This window comes from Haliaeetus albicilla, chromosome 11, assembly GCF_947461875.1.
Source record: "Haliaeetus albicilla chromosome 11, bHalAlb1.1, whole genome shotgun sequence".
Taxonomy (NCBI): domain Eukaryota; kingdom Metazoa; phylum Chordata; class Aves; order Accipitriformes; family Accipitridae; genus Haliaeetus; species Haliaeetus albicilla.
In genome coordinates, this window is record NC_091493.1 from 1631981 (window position 1) to 1656333 (window position 24353).

Genomic DNA, 24353 nt, shown 5'->3' on the forward strand with positions numbered 1-24353 from the left:
TGCAGATCATTTCCTGGATAAGCATAATTTGGTATAAGGAAATAGATAAGCTAAATCTTAAGACTTTTGTACACATAGATCCTAAACATAGAAACAAAACCACTTCTCTATACAAGGATATGTTATTCCAAAATCTGAAATTCTGACATCATTACTGTAATAAGAGTATATTTTACCCTATTTTTTGATCTTTTGAAAGAGCCAGAGCATATATACAGTTGATAAAGCATGTATTTTCACCTGAAAAAGATATCCTGTCAACTATTCAAATTATTTTTGTACTGTTCAAAATATTTGTATTATATAAAGCAAAGTATTAACAAAGTATAAACAACTATAACAAAAGCAACATCAAATTTTTATTATCTCAAACATTACAAAAGTTAGGGAGCAGTTTAAAAAAAAGAGTGAAAATGCCCACGTTAGATATCTACTAGTTTGCCTGCAACTATACGCACACAACTACTTGACATTGATCCAAGAGAAAACAAATACTAATGATTTTGAAGAATGAAAAAAATTGATGTTTCCACCAGCAATCTTGGAAAGAAGCTTCTCAGTAATAGTTTAGAGTATGAGGTAGTATAAAGAAACAACAACAGATCTGTCAAGTAAGGGATATTTTGTATCATACATATACTACCATCTTTACTAAAAATAGAACTTGAGCCTGTAAACTTCTTAATCATCAAGCTGCATCTCTAGTTTTGTTTCTTGGGAATTTTTTTTTTTTTTTTAAGAAAAGACTACAGATCAGATAAACTGAAACTAGAGTTTTACTATGATCTTCAACTGGGCAGCATTTCACTTCAGATTTATCTGCTAAGTACATTAGTTCATAAAAGGGAATTAAGTGAATCAACATCACATTTCTCCCAGATGTACGCAAAATCAAGAGATTAGAAAAGTCATCAAGGGATCTTCATATGAGAGATTAGCCACATTATGTATATAAATATAAAAGACCTTAGTATTTAAAAAAACAGAAGCTAAAGAAGAACATGAGGCTTTAAAGAGAAAGAAGTTTTTCCTCTTTTTTTTTTCCCCAAACAGTACAACAACACAGCTTCTTAATTAGGAATTCTAATAAATAGAATTACTGTATGTAAACTACATTTTAAAGTCTTTAAAACCAAACTAAGCCCAGAGAACTATGACTCAATGCAGCATTGGTTTACTCCCCACTCCTCCTCAAGTGCTTCCCCATTCACTTATGCAGATAACTGTTTATCAGGATAAAAATGAATATAGAAGTAGCTATCCAGTATCTGAAGGAACAGAATACTTCATATTACTGTTTTGTTACAAGTACACTGGTACCAAAATGACCAGCTTATTAAAGAAATGCGTGCTGTTACTTTACTGAAAGGAAACCTTTAAAATAATTGAATGTGATTTCTGTTTTGGTTTCATTCAGATTAAACAGTGCACATCAGCACTCATACCCCACTAACCAGTTATTTACATTAAGCAGCACCAGAATAAAATATACAAATGCCTGTAAAACTCTCCCATCTTCACAATCATAAAATGTTACACTTGTGGATACTTTCATGAGCCCCTGCTGGAAGACTGAAGATGTAGCAAGTTAAGGAAGCTTTTTGGTAACATACTGCTTTCACAAAAACACAAAACCTGTTTGAATATGCATTGGTGTTTGCAAAGAGAGCAGCTAACAAGGTCTTTCCTATTTAAATAGGAGATGGAAACAGCCATAGCTAGAGCAAACTCAGTACAATGCCAGAGAAAAAGAAAAAATTAATAAGTCATCTGAAAGTTACACCATTTTCCATTCTAGCAACATTATTCACAAACCATTCTCTCACCAGATGTGTTTAAATGCATGGTACTTCTGAGGAAAATAATCACAGCGACATTAAGATGTCAAATAACTAGGATGATAAAAAATACAAAAGCATTAAACATTAAAAATTCAGGTCTCGAAATTAAAATACATTATGTCAAAGTTGACTTGCAAATCACCATGGACTTTTATTTCTACTTTTGAAGACACTGAACGTTCTACATCCATCCATTATCTTGATCTCAAGTATTTTTTTGGCATATTTAATTGGCACATTTTGTACTGTGTTGCCAGTGTCACAAGTGTAACAAATAATTTAAGATCTTCCCAACCTTATCTCAAATCTCAAGTCGTCAATCTTGCCTTTCCCCTCTCACAAAACAGTGTGGAGAAAAAGGATATCATCGCCTCAGACTGCAAATAGCAGAGTAGCTTCTCTAAAGGAGGATAGCGGCACAGGGATGGAACACAGCCCACCATGATTAGTTTGTGTTTGGCTCTTGTGATAGCAACGTTAAGACGCCGCCAGTCCTTCAGGAGGGCGCCAAGCTGTTAAAGAGACGTAATTTGCTTTTATTTTTCCTACTTAAATTTCAGAATTCAATGTAGGTAGATGCATTTTGAAAATGAGGTTTTTAACTATTAAAATTGACTGAAACAAAGTTAATACGACCAACTTACATTTTCATCATTACTGTTCCTAACAAAAGACACAATTATGATACTTTTGTCTCTTCCTTGGTATTTGTCTACTGTGTTGACTTCCACTCTGTTCTCCTTCAATTTTGCCATCAAATCAGTGATTGTTTTTAATTGATGTCTGTATGGTGATATAATGCCAATGTCTGAAGGCTTACAGCCAGCCTGAATGAAGAAAAAAGTGGAAAAGAATTGTCAGTGCAGTTAGCTTGGGATACTTTTTACTGTCAGAAGACCATCAAGGATTTTTTTTTTTTTTTTTTAAACAGTGATGCAAGGTATTGTGTCTACACTAAGTTGCCAATGGAACTCTAGGTATAGCTGGTATTAACTAAAGAAAATAGAAGGTATTAGTTACTGCAACCTCCCAAGGTTCATCTTAATCTAGCACAAAGATATCCTTGAAATCCTCATTTTTCTTTCTTTCTCAAACTGTGAGGTGAACATTCAGAACTCATAGTTCTTACTACTCCTGAAGTTGACTGGATGAAATAAGGAAGAAAGGCAAATCCTCTCCCCTCCCTCACAAGAAAGTCCTCATCTCTTAAAAGAATTTGGCATCCAGCTTTTTTTGCATCCCAAATCCAACCAGGCAAGGGACAGGGAACTGAATGCAGACCTCAAGCTCCTCACTATACTGACATGTAGCTAACCTTTAATTTATCCTTAAGGTTATCCCTCAAAGAATATCCCAATACATATAGTAGCCATTAATATAGCAATGTAAAACTGATTAATTATAAAGCTGTCCCTCCAAACAATGTAATAAAGTAAAAGATACCTTAATAAATAAGGATGTGAGGAAGAGTACTAGTTTAGCTTCTGTCACATTACTTACACCACCTTTTTCTGCATGTTCTGGTGCTGGGACCTTTAAAAAATATAAATGAAAAATAATTACTCTTGCTGTCTACAATAGCATAATATGTTCTGATCCCTAACTCACCGTACATGTTTTTATAGTAACAGTTTTAATAAAAAAAGGCCAAATGCTAAGTTTTACAAAGAGCCTATATTGTAACCTCAAAACACTGCATTTGCAAAACAAGTTCAAACAATCTGCTAAAATAAGTTTCTAGTACTAGCAAGTCATCTTAAGAAACTGCGCAAGCTTGATCATCTGACTTCACAGTTCACACAGTATACATCATATGAAAAAAAATGGTCATTTCCCAGCCTGACAAGGTAAAAGAACAAACTATATTCTACATGGGACTTTTGTTTTAAGGCTTTCCATACAACAAAGTTTACAGTGAATTTTCCCCATCCCCATAGCAGAAAGGATTTTTTTTTTTTTTTTTTTTAATGTTTGAAACCCTATATTTAAAACTACAGGAAGAACTATCCAAATAGGTAGTATTAAATTTAACTTCCAAATTAAAAAAAAACCAACAAAATAAGTATTTATTGAATTTACCATTTCTTAACTATTAACTCCCTTTCCCTGCATCATGTATGAATGATACTAGTAAGCCAGGAACAAGCTTGGAATGTAAACTCTTACCATTTTGGTACCACACTTTTATAATTTCTTCTCTTTGCTTAGCTCTTGCCTTCTCTAAGGTTTAAGTAGTATCATTAGCAATGAACCTGTCCCTGATGTTATCCTTCTAGTAAACTGGCATGCACCTAAACAACTGCGGTCAAGTAGCAAACTGCTTTATTTAAAAACAGTCTAAAACTCAGCATACACTAAATCTGCCTCTGCTTTCCAGCTCTGAATTCCATTTACTACCTTATTCATTTACTGCCATTTACTACTTTACCCATTCCACTATTTGCCTCCGTTACTAGTGTCATACATCAACTTTGTTTTCTTAGATGCCACTTTGTTCAGTTTTCCTTCTAAATTTTTATGACAGCATTACCACTTAAAATGGGAGGCAGTATAGTCTGACTTAAAGCAACACTCTCAGAATCATATTACAACTGGTTTTACTTCTCCGAACAACCACCCCAATATCATCTGAATGGCTGAATTTGGAGATCACTACATTTAACATGTGGGTAAAGTAATACATAGTTAATATTTGTAAGAGTATCTCAGGTAAGCGGTATCTGCTTGCTAGAGCAGTAACACTGCACATGTAAAGAATCTGACAGTGTACAATATGCATCAAAAGCTTCACAAGTCCAAGAACTCAACTGACTGGGTAGCTCATTAAGTGTAATCTATGTTCAATGCCTAGCACACTAAATGAACAAAAAAGTTAAGAGATTGACAAACCCATATGTGACACTGCAACTCTATATAGAGGTCTTCGAGGCAGCACATGTGTGTATATATATATACACACACACATATATACACATGTGTATATATATGTGTATACACACACACACATATATACACATATATAAAAATACTAGGCTACTGCATCCACAAGTTTATTTTAGGATTCCAGCCATGTGCAAAAAAAGTAGTCTGTATTGTGTTGCTTAAATAGGGTACTACATACTTCAGCAAGAATCCAATTTTTCTGCAACATGTCCTCCAAGCTTCTTTTACTTGACATAGTGTGTTTTCAGCATGTTGCATAGATTATAGGAGCAGAAGATATTTTCCTTCATATTAGAAGATTCCATCGCCTTTTCCAAAATGGCAGTTTCTCCACAGCTTGTGTCTCAACAGCTACACAGCTTAGTACTTACTGTAAGCTAACTTGTTTTTACATTGCCATCATGTACTCAGTCTAACTGTTGTTATGACCTGTCATATCAGAACTGAATTAAGAGCTACACTGTTACAGCTGTGCTGGTTTTGTGGGTTTTCTTGTTTTTTAAATCCACTATTCTGAAAACATCACACCTAAGAAGCCTCCAAACTTGCATGTGCTCAAGTTTTTTCAAGCAGAAGAGCACCGTTCTAATGGCAGTTGGTTTCAATCCACACTAGCATTAGTATAGCCAAAAACTATACAAAAACTATTTTAGGGGAAAAAAGTTCTAAAAGCTAGGTCATGCTTATGATAACACATGCTTACCTTTATACTTGTTATGTTTGCATAGTACACCAAAAAAAAAAAAAACAACAAAAACAACTTTGGCCTAGAATTACTCAGAAGACTGGCATTAAATCAAGGATATAATTTTTCAATGTTCAGACCCAAGCTGTCAGAGGAAGTGCAGACTGACACAGGGTTTGGCAAAAAGGAACAAATAGATTTTCAATTACTATCACAAATATGTCACATTATTAAACAAAAAACAATAGAGATTTTTTAAAATTTTTTAAAAAGTTAGCATAATAAATGCAAGCTTCCTCATGGTATCATGTGATAATTTTTCCTCTCCTTTCTCCCCTTTTGTATCCCCCCAAGTATGTTTCTTCAGAAGCTTTTCTTGGTTACACTACGAACAGTATACAGAGAAAAAAAACCTGTAAAGTCAAAGAAAACAAAATGCTGGTTTTGTTTGGTTTTGTGTTTGGTGGGGGGTTTTGGGTTGGGTTTTGGTTTTTTTCCTTTATGACTACCACAATACATGTAGTTTTGACAGGAAGTCCATAAAGAGATATGACATTACAGCCTAAAGTCTCAACAAAACCAGGAGTATATTGGAAAGTGAAACTTTCCTGCAGGTTCTACAAACCAAACAGCTGTCATACTCAAGATGGGCTTTCTAGGGAAGAAAAAAATTAAAATGGAACAGAAACTCTAGCTTTCACATTACCAATTTGGTATGATTAATAGATAAACAATGTATCAGCCAGTTTCCTATTGGAACAAACCTCGACCCTGGGACCAACTCTCTACTTTTCTGTGAAAGGGACAGCAGCTATTGAGGAAAAGGTCCCCCCCGTTAAGTTTAGGCATTTTTAGAAATTTCTCTAAGTCACTAAAAAGAAACACAGTGTTTCTTTTTAGATCATTGAAGAGATTCTATCAGAATTGTTATAAAAAATTGAATCATGTAGAATGCCCTGGAAAGCACAGAAAGAGATTAGAGAGTTCTTTCCAGGGTCATCATAAAAGATCATCAGTTGATACAATTCTTGGCAAAACACAGTATTAATAGGAATCAACATAAAACCTGGAAGGAAGATAGACTCAAATCTTCATAATCCAGTCACTAACTACAGTGACAGCAAGTACTAGACACCACAAATATATACTGATTTATTAATATTTTTCCACATGCATTTAAACTCTTCCTCATTTTACCTACAAGTCAGTTTCTTTGCACACTTCTTACCCATGCTAGAGTTTTATTTTTCTGGCAAAAATTTGAGTCTCCATGAAAGGACAAACCTAAACCAACTTACTCCTCCCTCACACTTGAGTGTATAGAACGTCTGCAATATTCAATGGAGAATTATAATTATTCCTGCCACTGGCACACTGCTTAGACACCACTGACCCTCAGCTGCTGGAAATGAGGTTATTCTATGGTTGAAAGGGCATACAGTATGGCTACACATTTTGAGCTACACTGTGTACATGAGAACAAAGTTTATAGTACGTTCAAAATTTTCTGAAATGTTATCCAAATTAAACCTTTCAGCTGCTCTTAGATGCAATGTTTCCAGCAGCAGTTGTACCAGCCCAATTAATCAGCTATACTAACAACATTTTTGCATGTTGCACATTCTACATGTAACTAGAAAACCATTTTTTCAAGTTACATATTTTACCCTACCTAAGCTGTATGAAGTTTTACAAATTGACTGTGTTGAGAACTTGCATCAGAAATACAATTTTGAAAGGAGAACATAACAAGCTTTACCTTCTCTGTATTCAGAAAACACACAGGTGTGTCTGGATCAAGTACTTCTTTCAACCATGTTTTTGAAGCATCTGCAAGCTCCAGTTTCAATTTTTTTAGGTTGGGCAAGTTAACAGTGGCATTTGACACCTTCTCTGAGCCACATTCCAGTTTGCCTTCATATACTAACATGTTACTCAGTGACATTATTTTACTAAAGATTTAAAAAAAGAAAAAAAGGAGAAAAGGCATAAAATCTTGCAGTTTCAATCCCACATTAAAACCCCAATGTAATAAATAAAAGTTTAAAATACCTATTCATTCTGTATTGCACAGTTAATTGGACAACAGCATTTTGGTTTTGTTCCAACCTTTTAAATAAGCTTTCACTCATGCCAAGATCTCTGTTATAAAACAAAAAAAACAAAAATGTGTCAGTCAAAACATTGCAAGAGCCTTCCCAGAAATCATGTTGCTAATACCTGTTCAGCAGCATTTTATCTTACCTTGCTTCTGTATTGAGTACAAGCGGAGGCAGCTGCTGATGATCCCCTACCAGCACAAACCTTTTGGAGCAGAACAGGGGGCCCAGGCAGATGAGCTGGCTTATTTGGGAAGCTTCATCAACTATACAGAAATCAAACTGCTTCTGAACAAAGATGGGGTGATTTACTCCCATGCAAGATGTTGCTACCACTGGCTGAAAATTGAGACACACTTTAAGAATAAGATACATCTTATATCCTTTAGCACTACATTTTCTGGGTTAAAAGAAAAAATAGTATTTTGCATTAAACTAAACTAAAATGTAAAAGAAGTGAAATTATTAATCCTCAAAATCAAACCAGCACACCTTACTTACATATTGGCCTCACATAGTTCTGCATCGATTGCAAGTGACAAACAAAAAACAGTTTTTAGAGCAGACTGTAGCAAATAACTTGTTCCTGCCACGTGTTCAGAGTGATATCAGGTTCTATGCATATACAATTCATGCTGAAATGACTAATGTAGAAAAGTACATGTTTTGTTTTGTGTTGTTTTGGTTTTTTTTTTTAATTCCAAAGGGAAGATAAAACAACAGCAGCACAGTGCTTCCCCTGCAATCCAGAATGACTAAGATATGAAACACTAAGTCACTTCCCTTATAACTTCAGTCATTCCCCTGCAATGCTTATCAAGAAAAAAAGTAAATGGCAGCTTTTTCAAAGTTGGCATTTACTCCAACTACCATGAAGCTTCAATTTTTTAAAAGAGTTTAATTTAAAGCTGCCACTGACTCAGTTTACCCAGCTCCCATTATGGTTTGCATTAATAGTCATACAGGCAGCAGTAATCTTTCAACCAAAAATTAGTGTTTGATCAGGTCAGGTCCACAGCACACCACTTCCTCTTCCCCATCTGCTGATTGTACCAATGGCACAAGGAGCACAAGTGGGAGGGAAAAAGGGACAAACAGCAGCAATACGTGAATAAAGATAGAGGAGGTTGCAGCAGGTAATCACCACAACCCACACACACAAGATTGCAGATAAAAGCACTGGAGTCTTTGGGACTTATTAATTACAATGATAATTTACTTTGTGTGGACATAAACAATGCTTTTCAACTTTCAGACTGTTAATGTTGGTCATTATTGGCTATAAAGAAACTGAAGCGATGCAGAGATTGAGTATCTTTTCCAGCTCAAATTTCTTATAGCAGTAACACACCCTTGGGACAGGTTCCTTCTCCACATCATACAACCAACCAGAATACTACTGTAATTATTCTTCATAATTTGCAGGGCTAATAAAAACCACTTTTCTTACCTGACTGTTATAGACTTCTTCCAGTTCTGTTACAGATTTAATTGATTTGGACCTGCAAATTTCTTCTTCTGTAAATTTCTGTATATCTGGATGAACCTTCTGAGCTCGCCCCAAGCGCAAGAAGCCAACTTTGAATTTGGCTAGCTTTAGCAGGATATTGTCTACAGCAGTATGTGTAAAACTAGTCAGAAGAACACTGAAGCCACAAGCAGAAAGAATTCTCACCTAATGAGTGGCAATGGGAAGGAAAAGAAAAAGTTATTAGCTCATATACAGGAATCAGCAATCTTATGTTTGACTAGGTAAAAAACACAAGAAGTTTTGGAGGGACCCACTAACAAGTATCATTTCATTTATATCAGTCTTTCTGGCAAGGTCTGCCAGTTAGCTATTGTCAAAGCAATACGGGCAATAAACCTGATGGTTCTCATAAACAGCAGGCTTACTCTGCATGCTGCAAACAGCGAGAGTTAAGAACATCCATGCACACTTGCAAACTGCACTGAAGAGAAGGAGCTGCACTCTAAAGACCTGCACTTTAAGAACAAGTCATGCAGCCCATTCCCACAAACACTGTTCACCATGACAATTTAGCCACAACAGATTCAGTGGAATGAGCTGATCTGATAATAGCAGCAGCTGCTTGCTCTCCAGGCTCCTCTTTCCCCATGAGTTGATGACAACTGGAAGTGAGATGACACTGCTATTTCAAGAAAAACTCACTCAGCTCAGAGCCTGAATCCAGTATGCTCCTACAGTCCATTCCTGCCAAAAGAGAACCACCAACTAGAGGAGACGGCTAGCAGGCTGCTCGTAGCTTCAGCACCATGGCTTGATACAATTTACAATGGACAAGTTACTGACTTCCCCAAGGAGTCTGGTTTTTGAGCTGTAACTTAGGATTTCAGGACTTGCTGACATTTGCAGCCAATGAATTTTAACATTGAAGTATCACAGAAGTGATTAAATATCACACTTCAATCTCCTCCCTCCCACATATATTCCTACACAAGCAAAAGGGAATCCTACTCCACAAAATACATTTTTAGTTCTACAAAATATAAGTTCTTAGGTAAAAAGAAATGTATTTTCTTCTTTGAAGTTATGCAGATACCAGCAGACTAAGTCATGACAATTAATTTTGGACAGTATGCTTTATACACACTTTGTTTAATGCCACCCTCTAACTACCACCAAAAAATTTAAACATCAAGGTACATGATCTTACTAGAGCGCATATCGTAGTAGTTTTTCCTGTTCCAGGCATACCCACAATAAGCGTGTAGTCTTTTGAAAGTAGCACTTGTTTCATTGCCTGTTTCTGAGGCTTATTTAGACCTTTAAGAAGAAAAATAAAAATGAAATGTCTACACTTCATAATCATTGTAATAATTTCTAAAGTTAATAAAACAAAACTATAGTTTCCTTCTCCACTAAAGCCCTTAAAGAAAAGAACTGAGCAGAGTAATTCTGTACATTCTAATGAAGTAATGATATTAAACATAATACACAAGACACGTAGTACAGGGTCTGCACTACAGTCTGAGAAATAAATCACTGAAGACATTTTTATTCCTAGACCTTTTGTGACTTTTTCCTAATATCCCAAATGACCACCTCCATATGATATTGCGTATGGGCATTTCTATTTTATCATACCCAATTTCACGTTCAAACATACAGCTTACAGCAAAGGGAAATGAGTTGCACATGTAATGTTTCTTCTAAACCAGATGATGCTACATCAGAGCTCTTTTTCCCCAGTCTGATGCAAATAAGCAGCACGTTCCAACTATTTGGACTGGGCAAAGCTCAAGCAAAAAAATAAGTCTTCAGACTGAGGTTTTATAAAAAGGTCTATTTGCTCTAAGGGAATTCAGCTGAATTTCTGTTTTTACAGACAGCTCTGTCAAAGAACAAATATTTTCACTAAATGAGACACTGCCACACACCTAAACAAATTTTGTTTTTAAGAAAAAAAAAAGGGGAAAAAAAGGTGCCACAAAGCATCACACACTACAGAGCAGCCAGAAAGTCAGCAAAAGTGATTATACAAGTGAATGCTTACACCAAAGCCCTCTTTCCACTCCCTCAAAGTCTGCTTCCTCTATCCCAAGAGCCTTCCCTGTTCCTTCCTTTTGTAAAGGTTAGAGAGGTAATGATAGGCACTCTGAAACTGCAAGCTGCAGCAACTAACAAAAATAAAATACAGTTGTAAACAAATATCCGGTCAGGTCTTCCAACTAGTTTAAGACTAATTTAATTACAGGAAGATATGCAAGGTTAGAACTTGTTTTTAATTTTTAAGAAGAAAACCATCACTAGACCCCAAAGTAGGAAAAAACCTCTTATATTTTGTGTGATAAATGCTTTGGCTATAGAGATGTACTACTAAACAGAGGATTTGGGGGAAAGCCTCTTTGTACCCTTTAAAATATTTGCAACGGTTTCCTTTGCTTCTGGAGGAAGGACAGAGCTCAAATGCTGAATAAAACGTGGTTTGTGGAAGTCAATTATCAAGTTGCGGAGTCTTTCACTGTGGATTAAAAAAAAAAAAACACCACGAAGAGTTACCAGCTGAGAAACTTTATCTGAAAATATTGCAAGTGTGAAATTAATTTAATTTTTCATACCTGACTGGGGAATCTTTCATCAATTTTGAAAGGTTTTCAAAAGGGACTCCTATACCAAAATCTCCTTCTTCGTGATCCAACCTAAATATAGTGTTCTTGGGGAGCTTTGACAAATTCCTGAAGGATGACAGTAACGTGGACAAAATAATCCTGTTTACAAGCAGTATGTTGATGATTAAAGGCTTATTACTAAGTGTTAAGTGATATCTTCCAGAGGTCCCAGAGTAAAGCAATAGCTAGAAGAAACATACTATTAACTGATCTAAATAAAACATGATCAAAGCCCAATTTAAAGACAATATAGTCTGAATAATGAAAGTTACTATTAACACAGTAATCACTGTATCTATATAGTCTCATGTTGGAGACATAAGTAAATGGAGTTTGCAAGCATGCTTTCATTCAAACAATCTAGTTAAATAGACAGGCATACATGCTGACCAAGTATTGATCTTTTTAATCAAGGTAAGAGAATTTCTGAAGGATACTTCCCCGTGCCCAATAAGAAGAGTCAGAACACATCAGAGCTTTTTGGACACCTAAAAGTACCCTTCCTGAAGCCAGTATCATAGTGTCTTCAAACAGATATTTTTCCATTTGTTCTATTACCTGCCCAACAAACAGGAGACTTTTGTCACACTGACTTCTCTAACATAGCCAGTAGCCAAACCAAGTAAACCATTTTCCTGTCCACTCACAACCACTCGATCACCAACCAACAGGTTTGTTCTAGGTATGGCACCATTTCTACGTTGGAAAAAATGTAGATACTGTCCGTCGGAAATTTCCTGCACTTCATTAACTCTGATCAGGTTTCCAACACAATCGCCAGCCTTTTCTCTGAAGATATTAGAAAAAGAAGTATATTTTAATATAGTATTTCTCCTACAGAGAGGATCTTAAAAAAAACCAAACAAACAAAAAAAACCAACCCACAAGTAAAAAAACTATACCACCCACAACCAACCACCAAAACCAATATAGAAAAAAACAAAAAAACCAACCCACAAACAAATCCCCAAAGCAACAAAAATACCAACAACCCAAACACACACAACAAGAACGAGGAAGATTAAACAGTCACTTTACAATAGCTACTTTGACCAGAAAAGGATTGTAAAAATATGAAGAACCCTTGTACTTGTTCCAAGAGCAGACTCTAACATTTAGCCTGCAGTTATCTATAACTTCCTGTTAAAAACCGAATACTGATCGGATGTCTGAATCCACTTCAGTAAGATGTTGCATATTTGCTTATGGAGTTGCTTGTTTCACTTACAACAACTCAGCTACATTACATTTCTACAGATGCCTTGAAATGGGCCTACAAACCCATTATTTTTTCCACAGCTGCTGGACTAGGTGATGTATAATAACATGCTACTTCAGCCAACAAGAGCCCTTAGTCTGCTTTTATCCACATTCATAGCCATCCTAGGAGTATGGTCCAAAACGCATCATTGTTTATCAAGTAATCAAGAAACCAGCGCAATGAGCTGGGCTCACAGTCAGCACCCAGCCTCAGCCCCCAGAAACACAAACAAAACAGAATTACACCACTTCTGCTACTGAAGACTGAGGCTGCAGTTTGCTGCTTCCTATGTGTGACTTAACAACAACAAAAAAAAACTACATATCATATTGCAAATACAAAAACAGTAAATTAGGCTAATGTCTCCATTAGGTCACATCTCACAAAAATCTACCTATGCAAATAGCACATTTGACGATTTCTACAAGCACTAGAAAACATCTAGTTTTCCTTGTAGTGACAACACAAGTTGACAATGCCTCATTTCCAGTTACTGAAGGGAGCATTGTTTGTACCAGGTTAGAAATTACATCTTACCTTTCTGAAGAAGGTATCATCCATATATCTTTATATCCCTTTTTACCCTCTCCACTTTGCAGCTCCAGGGTTAACATTAGGTACCACAGGCTGAAATACTCTAAGTGGGAAGGTTTCAGGTGCTGGGTCCCTCTTTCAATAATGGGTACCATAGCAGGAGGAAGAGACACGCTGGTCATCTTTTGTTCTACAGCTCTATTAGAGCCAAACACAGGAAACAGTCAACTTGTATCTTTTTATCTTGCAAGTCTATATGTACATAATGCCAATCTAAATATATACTGTAAGATACCAGGTAGATTAATCTATCATCACTGAAGTAAAGTTGAATCTGTAACCTTTGTTCATATGAACAATCTCATATTAATAACTTTACATCATCTCTGATTCTGAATTATTAAGGACAAATAAGCTAGTCAAAGACCAATTAAAGACATTTCAAAGATGGTACTGTATGCATTTAGATAGTTGATCTTTTGTTCCTTTTTTTGTAACATATGAATACTACACTGAGATTTAGCTAAGCAAAGGGGATTTAATAGTTAATGCACAAGCAGACTTCAAGTCAATTTATCTCAAAACTAAACATCAATAGACATTATACCTAATCACATATACAAAATGCAACCAAAAAGAAAATTTAATTCAGAAGCTAATAGCTACCCAGTTAGTAATAATCCTGTTGCTGTAACAACTGAATCTTAGAAGTAGTATTTCACAAAAACTAGTTTACAAAAACATATCATGTACGCCCACAAAGCTAGCTCCCTCAACATACACTTTTACCCTACAATTTTAAAAGCAATCAGGCATTATATTTACACAAGATCACCCCAAAAGCTCTCCTGTTTTAACATCTCATTTGATCTCTTCAGTATACAATTTTGGTTCTGTTTTTTGTGCAGCATAAAGACAAGATTAAAACATAGCAGTTTTTAAAACAATTCAATAATTTTATGTGAAAATTTATCAAATATTTGCTCATGACTTCTCTTTAACAGGAGATACAATAACACTTTGGCAGAGTAGTATCAATGTATCATCACTTTTGTGACGCTCTACAGGGAAACAATCTTCTACAAAGTGAAAAGAGTTGTTGTCCAGCCATAATTCAGCCTCAAGACTGCCCATTTCAAAGAGCTGCAAGCATATAGCTTTTTAAAAATAATAATTATTATTAACTTAGATATAACAGAACTATGTTATTGTCATCAAATATTTTATTGAAACTTATCTCAGATTTTGTCTTGCAGAAAGCGTACCTGAGCAAACACATTAAGTCTCTGCGAGATCAGGGACTAGCACTACAAAAATTGCAGTGAGGTCTAGGGAACATTCTTTTAGGGTGCATGAGTCCTCAATGAAGAAATAAGAAACTGTCAGCCACAAAAATGAAATCACAGTATCAAAAGCTACAATTATTCAAGCTTATTTAAAAAACACAAGTCACACTTCTTTTTACCTGCTATATAGAAAGCAATTGTGTATTTGGGAGCAATATTTACAGGCTTGACTGTCAATTACAGGTGGCAAAGCAGCAAGCTGTGAATGCTGTCTTCCCACAGCAGATTTATATGTACTATGCATTAAGTAGAAGGCCACGTGGTTTCTTAACTTCATTAATTCTGTCAAGAAAAGAACAAACTAAGCTGATGGTTTTGGGTTTGTTTGTAACAATATCTAACTCAAAAGTAACTAGCCATCAACTTTTTAGTTAGCTAAGAAGTGAGTATTCATATAGCAAAGTTCTATTGGAGTATTAATAAAACAATTAAGTTTTTAACATAAGCTTATTGGAATTAGTAACATTATAACAAGTGATACATCCCTAAGTACAGATATGTTCATGACAGTAAACCTTACAATTATTACTAAAATGTTTCATTTTAATTAAGATAATTACAGTTCCTGGGGAAAGGGAACAACTTTACCTCTTCGGTCCATGCGAGCTCCAGAAACAGGGTACATAGTACCAGTTTTAAGATAAAGAAGAAATCCAGCTTCAGGATCTACTCTCCGTTCTAAATTCAACAATGTATACAGAATAACCTGCAAGCATTATATATAAGCATATTACAACATATTAAAAACAAAATACATTATAAGCTGTATTTAGTTTTTCCATAATTTATATGGTTAAGCAGCCACTACTATCACAAGTAATCTAGAAGCCATAAGTAGTAAGCACCTGACCAAGGATTTCAACTAAAAGGCACCTTCCTTAACAAAAGCTTGTAAAAAGGCTACTACCTTTAGATCAGGCCAGCTATCTGGAAAGATTTACAACACTAATTCCTGAAGCAGTTTGCCTCAGCCTAATACTTGAATGTAGTAAGGAGAGACTAAAGAACAGATATGTCAGGATAAAAACTATAAGTGTGTTTGAAAGTGGTAAATGTATGTAATTCTCACTCCTCGGTTCAATTTTATTTTATATCAGCAGCTTTGGGCATGCCAGGATCAGCCATCCATAAATCTAGATTACACCACATACAAAGTGTTTCACATTCATAAGACAAAATAGGTCATCTAATAAAATAAAAAAGTATACATAGCCACTGATAGTGAAATTAGACATTTGGGTTTCATACCTGACTTCTGTGCTCTATGGAATTAGATTCCTTGCCAGACTTGAGCTCCAACGGCATTATCCTAGACTGTACTCCAGACTGGTGATGGATTTTCACCCTGGCTGTAACATCAATCTTTCCCTTCAACCCAAATCTGGGAGACCAGATATTCTCTTCAATGTCTAAGATATCCACAATCTCTACCTTAGAAGAGAAATCTTCTGGTTTTTCACTACTTGACCTAGGAAGAAAATTAAGTTAGAAGTTAACAAATTCCCTTAATTATTAATATTTAAATATTAAAATGTGTTGTAATTATTTAATATTTTTGCATTAGAGGCACTCTTTAAGCACTAATTTTATTTCTAAAGTGCATCAAGTCTTACTCAAACTATCTTCCCATTAACAGAGAAAGCATCATATAAGAAAGTTACTTTAAATTGCACATTAGCATGTGGTTTTGCTATTCACCTAAATTTCAAGGTTAAAAAAGAATCTTAAACTGTTTTTAATAGTTTTTCGTCTTTTCTGAATAACCACACTCTAAAACACTTTGTTTCTTAAAAAAGTTTAATGATACACACTGGAAAGTAGCATATGGATTTTACTCAGACTTGCCATTTCACTGCAACTTTAACACCCTATGGCTATTACAATTAACAGCAAGAAGCCATAGACAAGAAGAACGCAGCAGCAGTTGAGTAAAATCACCATTTCAATGATAAACTTATCTTAGTGAAGAATTACATTTGATTAATAAATAGTTTCACATTCTGATTTGTAGTCTTGCACATATTTACAGTAACTTCTGGCTTAGTCAGTAGATCAAAGACGCTTGCTTTTCTAATTACTAAAATTTCTACTTTGTACTACACTGTTTACAAGGATTTTAAGACCAATAACATTTTTATGTCTGTTCACCCTCAAGTCTTAATGTCTTCCCCAGTACTCACAATAGAGGCTAAACATGCAGCTCAAGATTAGCTATTTTGGCAGTGAGGCCATGAATTAGCTCCATATCACTGAACAGATTTGCATAAAAACTGTTCTAAAAATTAGAAGTGAACCAAACAAGATACACAATGTAGAAAGGTTTTAGCTTTCAATTCTGGCTTCTTACAGTTTTAGTTGCATTTTATTTTGGTTAGCTGGATTGTGCATGAAGTCTTCCACCCATTTAAAAAACGATGGCAAATATTCTTCCACTTCCTGCATTACTTCTGTTTGTTTCACATTTAAGTGATACCTAAAAAATAAAGCCATGCACTTTCAGGAGACAGAAATATTAGATTTGCTGCTGGTACTAACACAATTTTGCCTCAAGTAGCAACAACATTAATGGAAATAACTGTCAAGTTTTAATAAACTTCTATAAATTGTAGATACTGATAGATTCATTAAGGTTCAACTCAATTGATTAATTCATAAAACTATAACTGAACAACCGTTACAAGAGATGGAATACACTATATTCATTTCTGATGTAGTTTTTGAAACAACGGGTGTAGCACAATGGAAGTATCAGCACTGTAGATGTGACGAAACAAAACTAATGGTTAGACTGCAAGAAAGGAGCACCAGGGTCATTAATTTTAAAATGGCTGTTCCTATGCTTTACATAAAATTGAAAATGTTAAAAAAAAATTAAAAAGACTATTTGCTTTTTGTCTGAATACATTGATCTGCTACCTGTTCTTCACATACATTTTGGCAGGCTTCAGACCATTTTGATTAGAAAGGAATCATGATCCTCTGCAGTTGCTACAGTTACAAATACACCAGAAAGCAGAAGTCTTACTAAACAGAACCTAATCATGTGGCATTAGATAATTCAGTGCTGGCATTCACTGCCAATAATGCCATTATTCTACAGCAACAGAGAAATACAAGTGGGTTTTGCACAAAAAGGTTCATACAAGTGCAGACGATCATAGCCAGTAGACTTATGTAACTTATTTTTCAATCCCAACAAATAGTAGCCTACATATGCAAAGAGGAATTGCAAATCAACAGTTTCAAACAGAGAGGCCCAGAGTGACACAAAAGCCTGTAGGTCATCTTAGCAGTCACAATTCAAAATATCCACCTTCATAACAGAACTAGAGTAATAAATCTCGTTACAATTTTAACTTCCAACTCATTTGGGGCTAATGGATACTGACGTTGCCCAACATACAATTTATAATATTCTAGATAAAATAATTGTTTTACGTGACTTGAATTAGATTTTAATCAAGTCTGCAGTAAAATCTTAAAACTGACAGCCATTCATCTTGCCATTTTCTGATGGAAATATGAAGACCATTTATTTGGCTAGTATTTCTATCAGATTTGCCCTCTAACAACTGAGCCATTAAGTAAACTGATAAACAATATGAAAATATCAGACATCTCAATGCTTGGTCAGTCACAAGTTTCTAGTTCATCTCCTGAGGATCAAAATTAATTATGCTCATCACATTTAACTCAGCTTTGGAGATGCCTGGGAATCTAATGTTATAGGCACAAACACTCCAACCTGCTTGGCCTGAAAGAAAAAAAAAGCCCCACACATATAGTTACTCTAGAAGCATAGTTCAGATCTATAGAAGTAGCTCAGCAGGGAAGGCAAATTAAATTACCTTATGAAACAAGGAATTATCTTACTAAAAGATACCCAAGTTTCATTAAGTAAGGTCATTTTGCAGAATATTCTCCTGATACTAGCACTACATTTTTTGAATTAGAACTTTATCTGCTAGTTCAAGTGTTCCTACCTTGTCTTTCAAACATAAAAGACACCTGCAATGCTACTTACATTTCTTTGAGATACTTTTGTCCATACACAATTTTATTTGCTAGTTCTTCTACTTTTTCTCGTGCCAAGTTATTCATTACAGATTGCTGGAAAATTTCATGAAGAATTGTACCAATGAGTGTTTGGCGCGAACCAGAATCTGAGCCCTGCAACAGATATTACATAACACATTATATATATACATGAAGATTTACGCCCACTTCATGACAACTTTTCTATAAAATTTCTGGGTTTTATTTGCTGCACATGATGGACTGCACTTATTTAATTGCAAGATCATTAGACCTTTCACCTCACTAATTAATATCTATCCAAACCTGACTGTGAAAACAGCCAAATTGAAACGTGTCTCTCCTATTGCTTTATCTCTCATTTTTATCCCAACCCTGATAATATTAGGATACAATCCTTAAGTGATTGACAGGTGAGAAACAAAGGCACAGATTAAAATTAATTTGGGGCAAGTTTTGCCTGTGGGCAGTATTAATAGCAGTATTTCCTAATGCAAATACTTACCTTTACAATCTTACAGATATTATTTTTTGCATGAAGCAGTTTCCTGTGTGTTATCAACTCACACAAAATTATTCCAAGTATCACCAAAATGGCTCAGAAAGCCATCTAACCATCACCAGGACTGGGCTCTGTAGACTCATAAGAATTGAAAGTGGTAGTAAGTTATGACTCCTACATCAGCCACCACCAAACAACTAGAAATCTAATCATCATGGTTTAAGCACTTACTGGTATCTTTCACAGACTTGGCACTTGTGGGTTGCATTCACAACTGGTGGATGGTGTTATTCCAGAGTCAGGACCCTCTGCATTGTCCCTTTTAAACAATTAGTTTATTCCCATTACTTCTCTAATGAAGGGCTAATACCATTTCACAGTCTTAATCTCCTGTACTTAACCTTCCTATTTCCGTCACAGGCTCCCAGCTACCCTGTTTACCACTCCATTATGATTGCCTTGCCCATTTGGATTTATACTCCTATCACATCTGGAAGTTTTCCTCAGCTGAAACTGGCAGCTGTCGCTTCTCTGCCATCGATGTATCGGCAAAGACACTACCACAAGAAACTTTTCCTCTTTCCAAGTTCCAGCAGCTGGATTCAGATTCCAGAGTTAGCCCACACCAATTCTTAACTGAATTGGCTGATTTTTTCAGAAGCTTTTAACTTGGCCAAGTGTGGTTATGTTTTCATATGGTTGACAAGAGACATATCCCTCACAAAAGATTCAAATCCACACAAAATGTGACAAGAGATTATCAAAAAAGTTGCCAGAATTTTTCTTTGTCCCATTAGCTGCATTAAGAATACAGGATTATTTCAGCCACAATTCTAAAAAGAACACAAGAAGTTCAATCAGAGACAGACAGTTTCCACTCTAAATTATTCTGTATTGTAAACATTATGAACAGCTAATAATGACACTTTGCAATACAGCATCTCAGCCAGTTTTAATATTGAGCTAAACCACCAGTCTCAAAACAACAATAACCCATTAATACGCTTGGTGCTCTACACTTACCCTAAACCTTTCACTCAGTACTGCTCTTCTCATACATCGAATACTATTTGATATCGTAGTACCAGAAAGCAGCAGATCTGGGTAAAGTACCAGGTATCCAGACTGTTCATTTATGACCCAGGTGCCAGAGCTACACTCCCCTTCTAAGTGAATGATGTCTCCTGGAACAACCGGAACAGACTCCCTATAATGTAATACATTTGAACAACCATTTGCAAGCTATGGACACAACATATCAGAAATTATACATTAATACATCAGATTTAACATATCTTGAAACCGGAGGTTATTGTGATTCTTTAAGAAGTTGACCTAAATAAATTCTGAAAGTGAATAAAGAAATTTTTACCAACAAAACTTCGAGAGTTTTTAGTACTGGATCATGTATCTGGACAGCCTGAATGTAGGGAAATCCCGTTGACTTCAAGTCATTCCAGATCCATGTATTGAGCCATTTCGGTATCATTATGTTTTATATTGGCATACTACTTTTTCATTACATGAGATCTACTTTTTTACTTCACAGTTCTACTTGTTTCAGAAGCTCCGCAAAATCTAAAAATATTTTTATTGATTTAGAAATTTCAGGGTTCAAGATCCTTTATATTTTTTCCTTCAAGAAATGGGAGTCTTATACTTTTCTCCCATCTTTCAGGCTTGCATGTAAAATGAAAAGCAAAGCCAAATAGCATATGCGTGCCCATGTGTTTCAAAAGGCTAAGCTAGTCTTTTCTTCTGTAACACTCCATTCAATGCACACACACCTAGATTAGAATACTATCCATACTTGAAAAAACTTGCAGTAGAGCTCAAGCTAAGGTGATTTTAACAGACTGTATAAAACCTCACATTTTACAGACATAGGTTTGTACACTTATATGTACATATATGAGGGTACACCACTTAGGAGAACACTTCTAATTGTTGCAAGACAACACTTCAACAAAATAGCCTTCTTCGAGTTTACTGTCTTGCTGTTTGTTAGCACAAAGACAAATTAAAACTTTACGGTAGCAATATCCCCTCAACACAAGTTACATGACATGAGTTCTCTCAAGATGAATATCCATTACACTAATATACTGATAATATTACATTAGATAAAGGTTATTCCAGTATTTCGTATCACTTTTAAGACAGTAAAACTCATCTCAAAGGCAACACCTAGAAAATTGACTTAATAAACCAGTATTTCATCCTCTTTTCAGACATCTACATTTCTGTATGGATTACCAGCCATTCCTAAGAATGCACAGCTCTTTATCTTCCAGTGACTGAGATGCTGTAATCGTCAAGTGTTTCTCAGGGTCACTTCCATTTCTCTGTATTACATTGACTTCCAACACACGGTATCTGTTGTTCAACCCATTCCTAAGCATTGTGTCAGGGGAGTCAGTCACTTTCTTCTGAAAACTGAAGTAACAATTCATTAATGCAAAGACATGACACTATTTGAAAAGCAAACAGCCAACCCATATACAAGAGGAGGGAAAGCTTCGAGTATAAACCCAGCTTTAACGCTCTTCCATCTTTATATATATGTAGTGTGGTTTTTCAGTTCTAGACAGGTAGAGTGTAGGAAATCTCTCTGGTAATGTTTCCACATTCCAATGTCTCTTTGGATGACAGGGATGAAAAACAAGGATTTGGACATACAAGACATAAGCAAAGACACATAAATATTAAGTAAGTTGCTATTTATTGCAGCTAGTGCTTTCTTTTGGTGCTCATACAGTTGTACTCATTTAGAAGTTATTCTAACTGTTCTGCAACCCTGTACATGTGAGAAAGCTTGTATCTCTTTGAGCTCTGTAAAGCACCTAAGAATTCCCACAATCGCCCAGCTGCATCAAACCAAGAACTAACTTCCCTCCCCGCCCCCCCCCCGCCTTAACCTCAACATCAAGGTAACTGGAAAACTAATATTCAAGGTTCAGTTTTCACCCCGGCAATGGCCAAAATTTCAGACAGAGCAGTCAGGCCAGCCACTCTCCTGACACCGAACGATGCCTGCTAGAGCTCCAGGGCGCAGGCACCCACAGAGCTCGCACCGGGCGCCGTAGCCCGCCCTGCCCAAATACCAGTTCCTCGCTAAGCAGCGGCCGGTTCCCCTCACCGATCGTTCCGGGCAGTCCCGAGCGCTTCCCTACCTCTCCCCCATCCCCGCTCCGGCGGCCCTCATCCTTCCCGCCTTCCCGCAGCCGGGGGAGGATGAGAGAGGGACGCGCGGGAGCGGACGCTCCACACAGCCCACGCGCCCCGCTTTAAATTTCAAACCCCCCGCGCTCGCGGCCGTCACCGCCCACTCGCTCTTCCCCCCTCGGCCGCTACCTCTCCGCCATGAGCAGGTCCTCTGCCGCGCACAGCTCGTTCCCCCCCCGCCTCAAGCTCCACGGCCCAGCCCGCGCCCCTGCTCAACGCGAACCGCCGGGTGAACGCGGCTCGCCTCAGCCCCGCGCCCCACAAGTCGGCTCCATCCCGCCAGGGCGCAGGCGCAGTACAGCCGCATTCCCTCGGCCGCCTCCGGGAAAGCCCCGCCCCTCGCCCCTCCCAGCTCGGCCACTGGCGGGGAGAGAGCTAGCGCAGCCAATGGGAGGTGCCGGGAGGGCGGTTCTCCGGTGGGGCGCGCGCTTTCCGTGGGCGGGCAGGGGCGTTCAAGGCGCGAAGTGGCGCGCGCGCCGTGAGAGAACCTAACGGTCGGTCTCCTGTGGCGGTCACCGCTGGGCTGGAGAGGGTCGTCCTCAGCCCTACCTGTCGTTTATTTCCACACAGTCAATTGCTGTTACAACCGCGGCCCCTCCTCTGATACCTGTGCAGCAGCGTGAGGTAAAATTAGATGTGCCTGTCGCTCCCAACTGCTTATGGGTGAATCCCTGCCTGAGAGTCGAACTTTTTCTCTGACGAGAACTTGTTACATTCAGTGCTGTTCACTGACCAAGAGAGGCTTTCTGAGGTGACACAGAAGTTTCAGATACACAGATTTCCTTTCTTTGCCTTTTTTTTGGCCACAAACCCACTACTTCAGCAAAGCATTCTGGATCTGAGACCATCACTTCTAGCAAAGATTGAAGGACACAGGTATTACATCTATTCTTAATATTCAGTATGACTGTTCTGTAGTTTAAATGTCAGGGAAATGATGTATTAAGAGTTTGGTCTTGTATCTCTTTAATGTAGCCAAACATTAGGAAACGGTACGAGGCTCTAGTCCTGAAAAGACGACAGTTTTGACCTATGGTTAGGCATCCCAACAGAAGGATCAAAGCTTGAATTTTGAAAGGTGAGAACATACTTAAATTAGCCCCTTTAGTTTTCTTTGGGATAGTCCTGAAATACATGCAGTAAACTTCATCAATGTCGCTCTCCATTGCAGAACCCCTAATATAAGCTTACTTGTAATTTAATAGTTATTTGTCAATACTATTAAATGCAATCATCTAATTTGGTATGGTATTAAAGAGATTACATAAATACTTTTACTTTGTACACTTGATAATCTCATGTCCTGTAGTCTCTTTCATGTTGCCTATACACCTCTCGTGCTAAAAAAGAAGTATCCTAACAGAATATGGTTATAAAAGTACAAAATATGCTTTAAATATTTTTTTGATGTTAGCTAAAATCCAGGCTGTCTGGGGAATCTCTACAGAGTCTGTGAAATCCAGAAAAATACCAAACCTTACTTTGGTACCAAAAGCTGCACTAAAGTGTTCAGACTATGGCTCTTTTAATTCTTTCCGGCATCAGCTGCTGAGAAAAATGTTCCTACAATTTTAAGACACATCAGTGTTCCCCATCAAGTTTTAACTGTGTAAAATCAGGAATTTATTGTCAAAAATTTATCACAAGAAAATAAAATTTGTTCCTTCCAATCCTGTGACACACAGAGAGTTAGCTATCTATACTTAGAGTTAACATGCTTTATATGCCACCATTTTTTAGGCCACAGA

At 36.7% G+C, this 24353-nt stretch overlaps 1 protein-coding gene across 3 annotated transcripts; it reads right to left on the bottom strand.

Moving 5' to 3' along the window:
* Positions 1-337: 337 nt before the first annotated feature.
* DNA2 (DNA replication helicase/nuclease 2) lies at positions 338-22850 on the bottom strand. Of its 3 annotated transcripts, XM_069795761.1 has the most exons (21): positions 22735-22850; positions 21637-21816; positions 20404-20587; positions 18868-19013; positions 17191-17316; positions 16092-16311; positions 15432-15549; positions 14963-15125; positions 13501-13695; positions 12261-12491; positions 11652-11768; positions 11445-11554; positions 10247-10356; positions 9019-9243; positions 7714-7907; positions 7522-7611; positions 7229-7421; positions 3285-3374; positions 2486-2668; positions 2207-2353; positions 338-1580 (listed from the first exon to the last, which is right to left on the bottom strand). In XM_069795761.1, exons 1-21 carry the CDS (start codon positions 22743-22745, stop codon positions 1524-1526), a joined length of 3090 nt encoding a protein of 1029 aa, XP_069651862.1. In that variant the 5' UTR covers positions 22746-22850; the 3' UTR covers positions 338-1523. The 3 variants fall into 3 exon arrangements, with proteins under 3 accessions (XP_069651862.1, XP_069651860.1, XP_069651861.1); XM_069795759.1 differs by having other exon boundaries at positions 338-2353; XM_069795760.1 differs by lacking the exon at positions 22735-22850 and having other exon boundaries at positions 338-2353; positions 20404-20564; positions 21637-21774.
* Positions 22851-24353: the final 1503 nt, after the last annotated feature.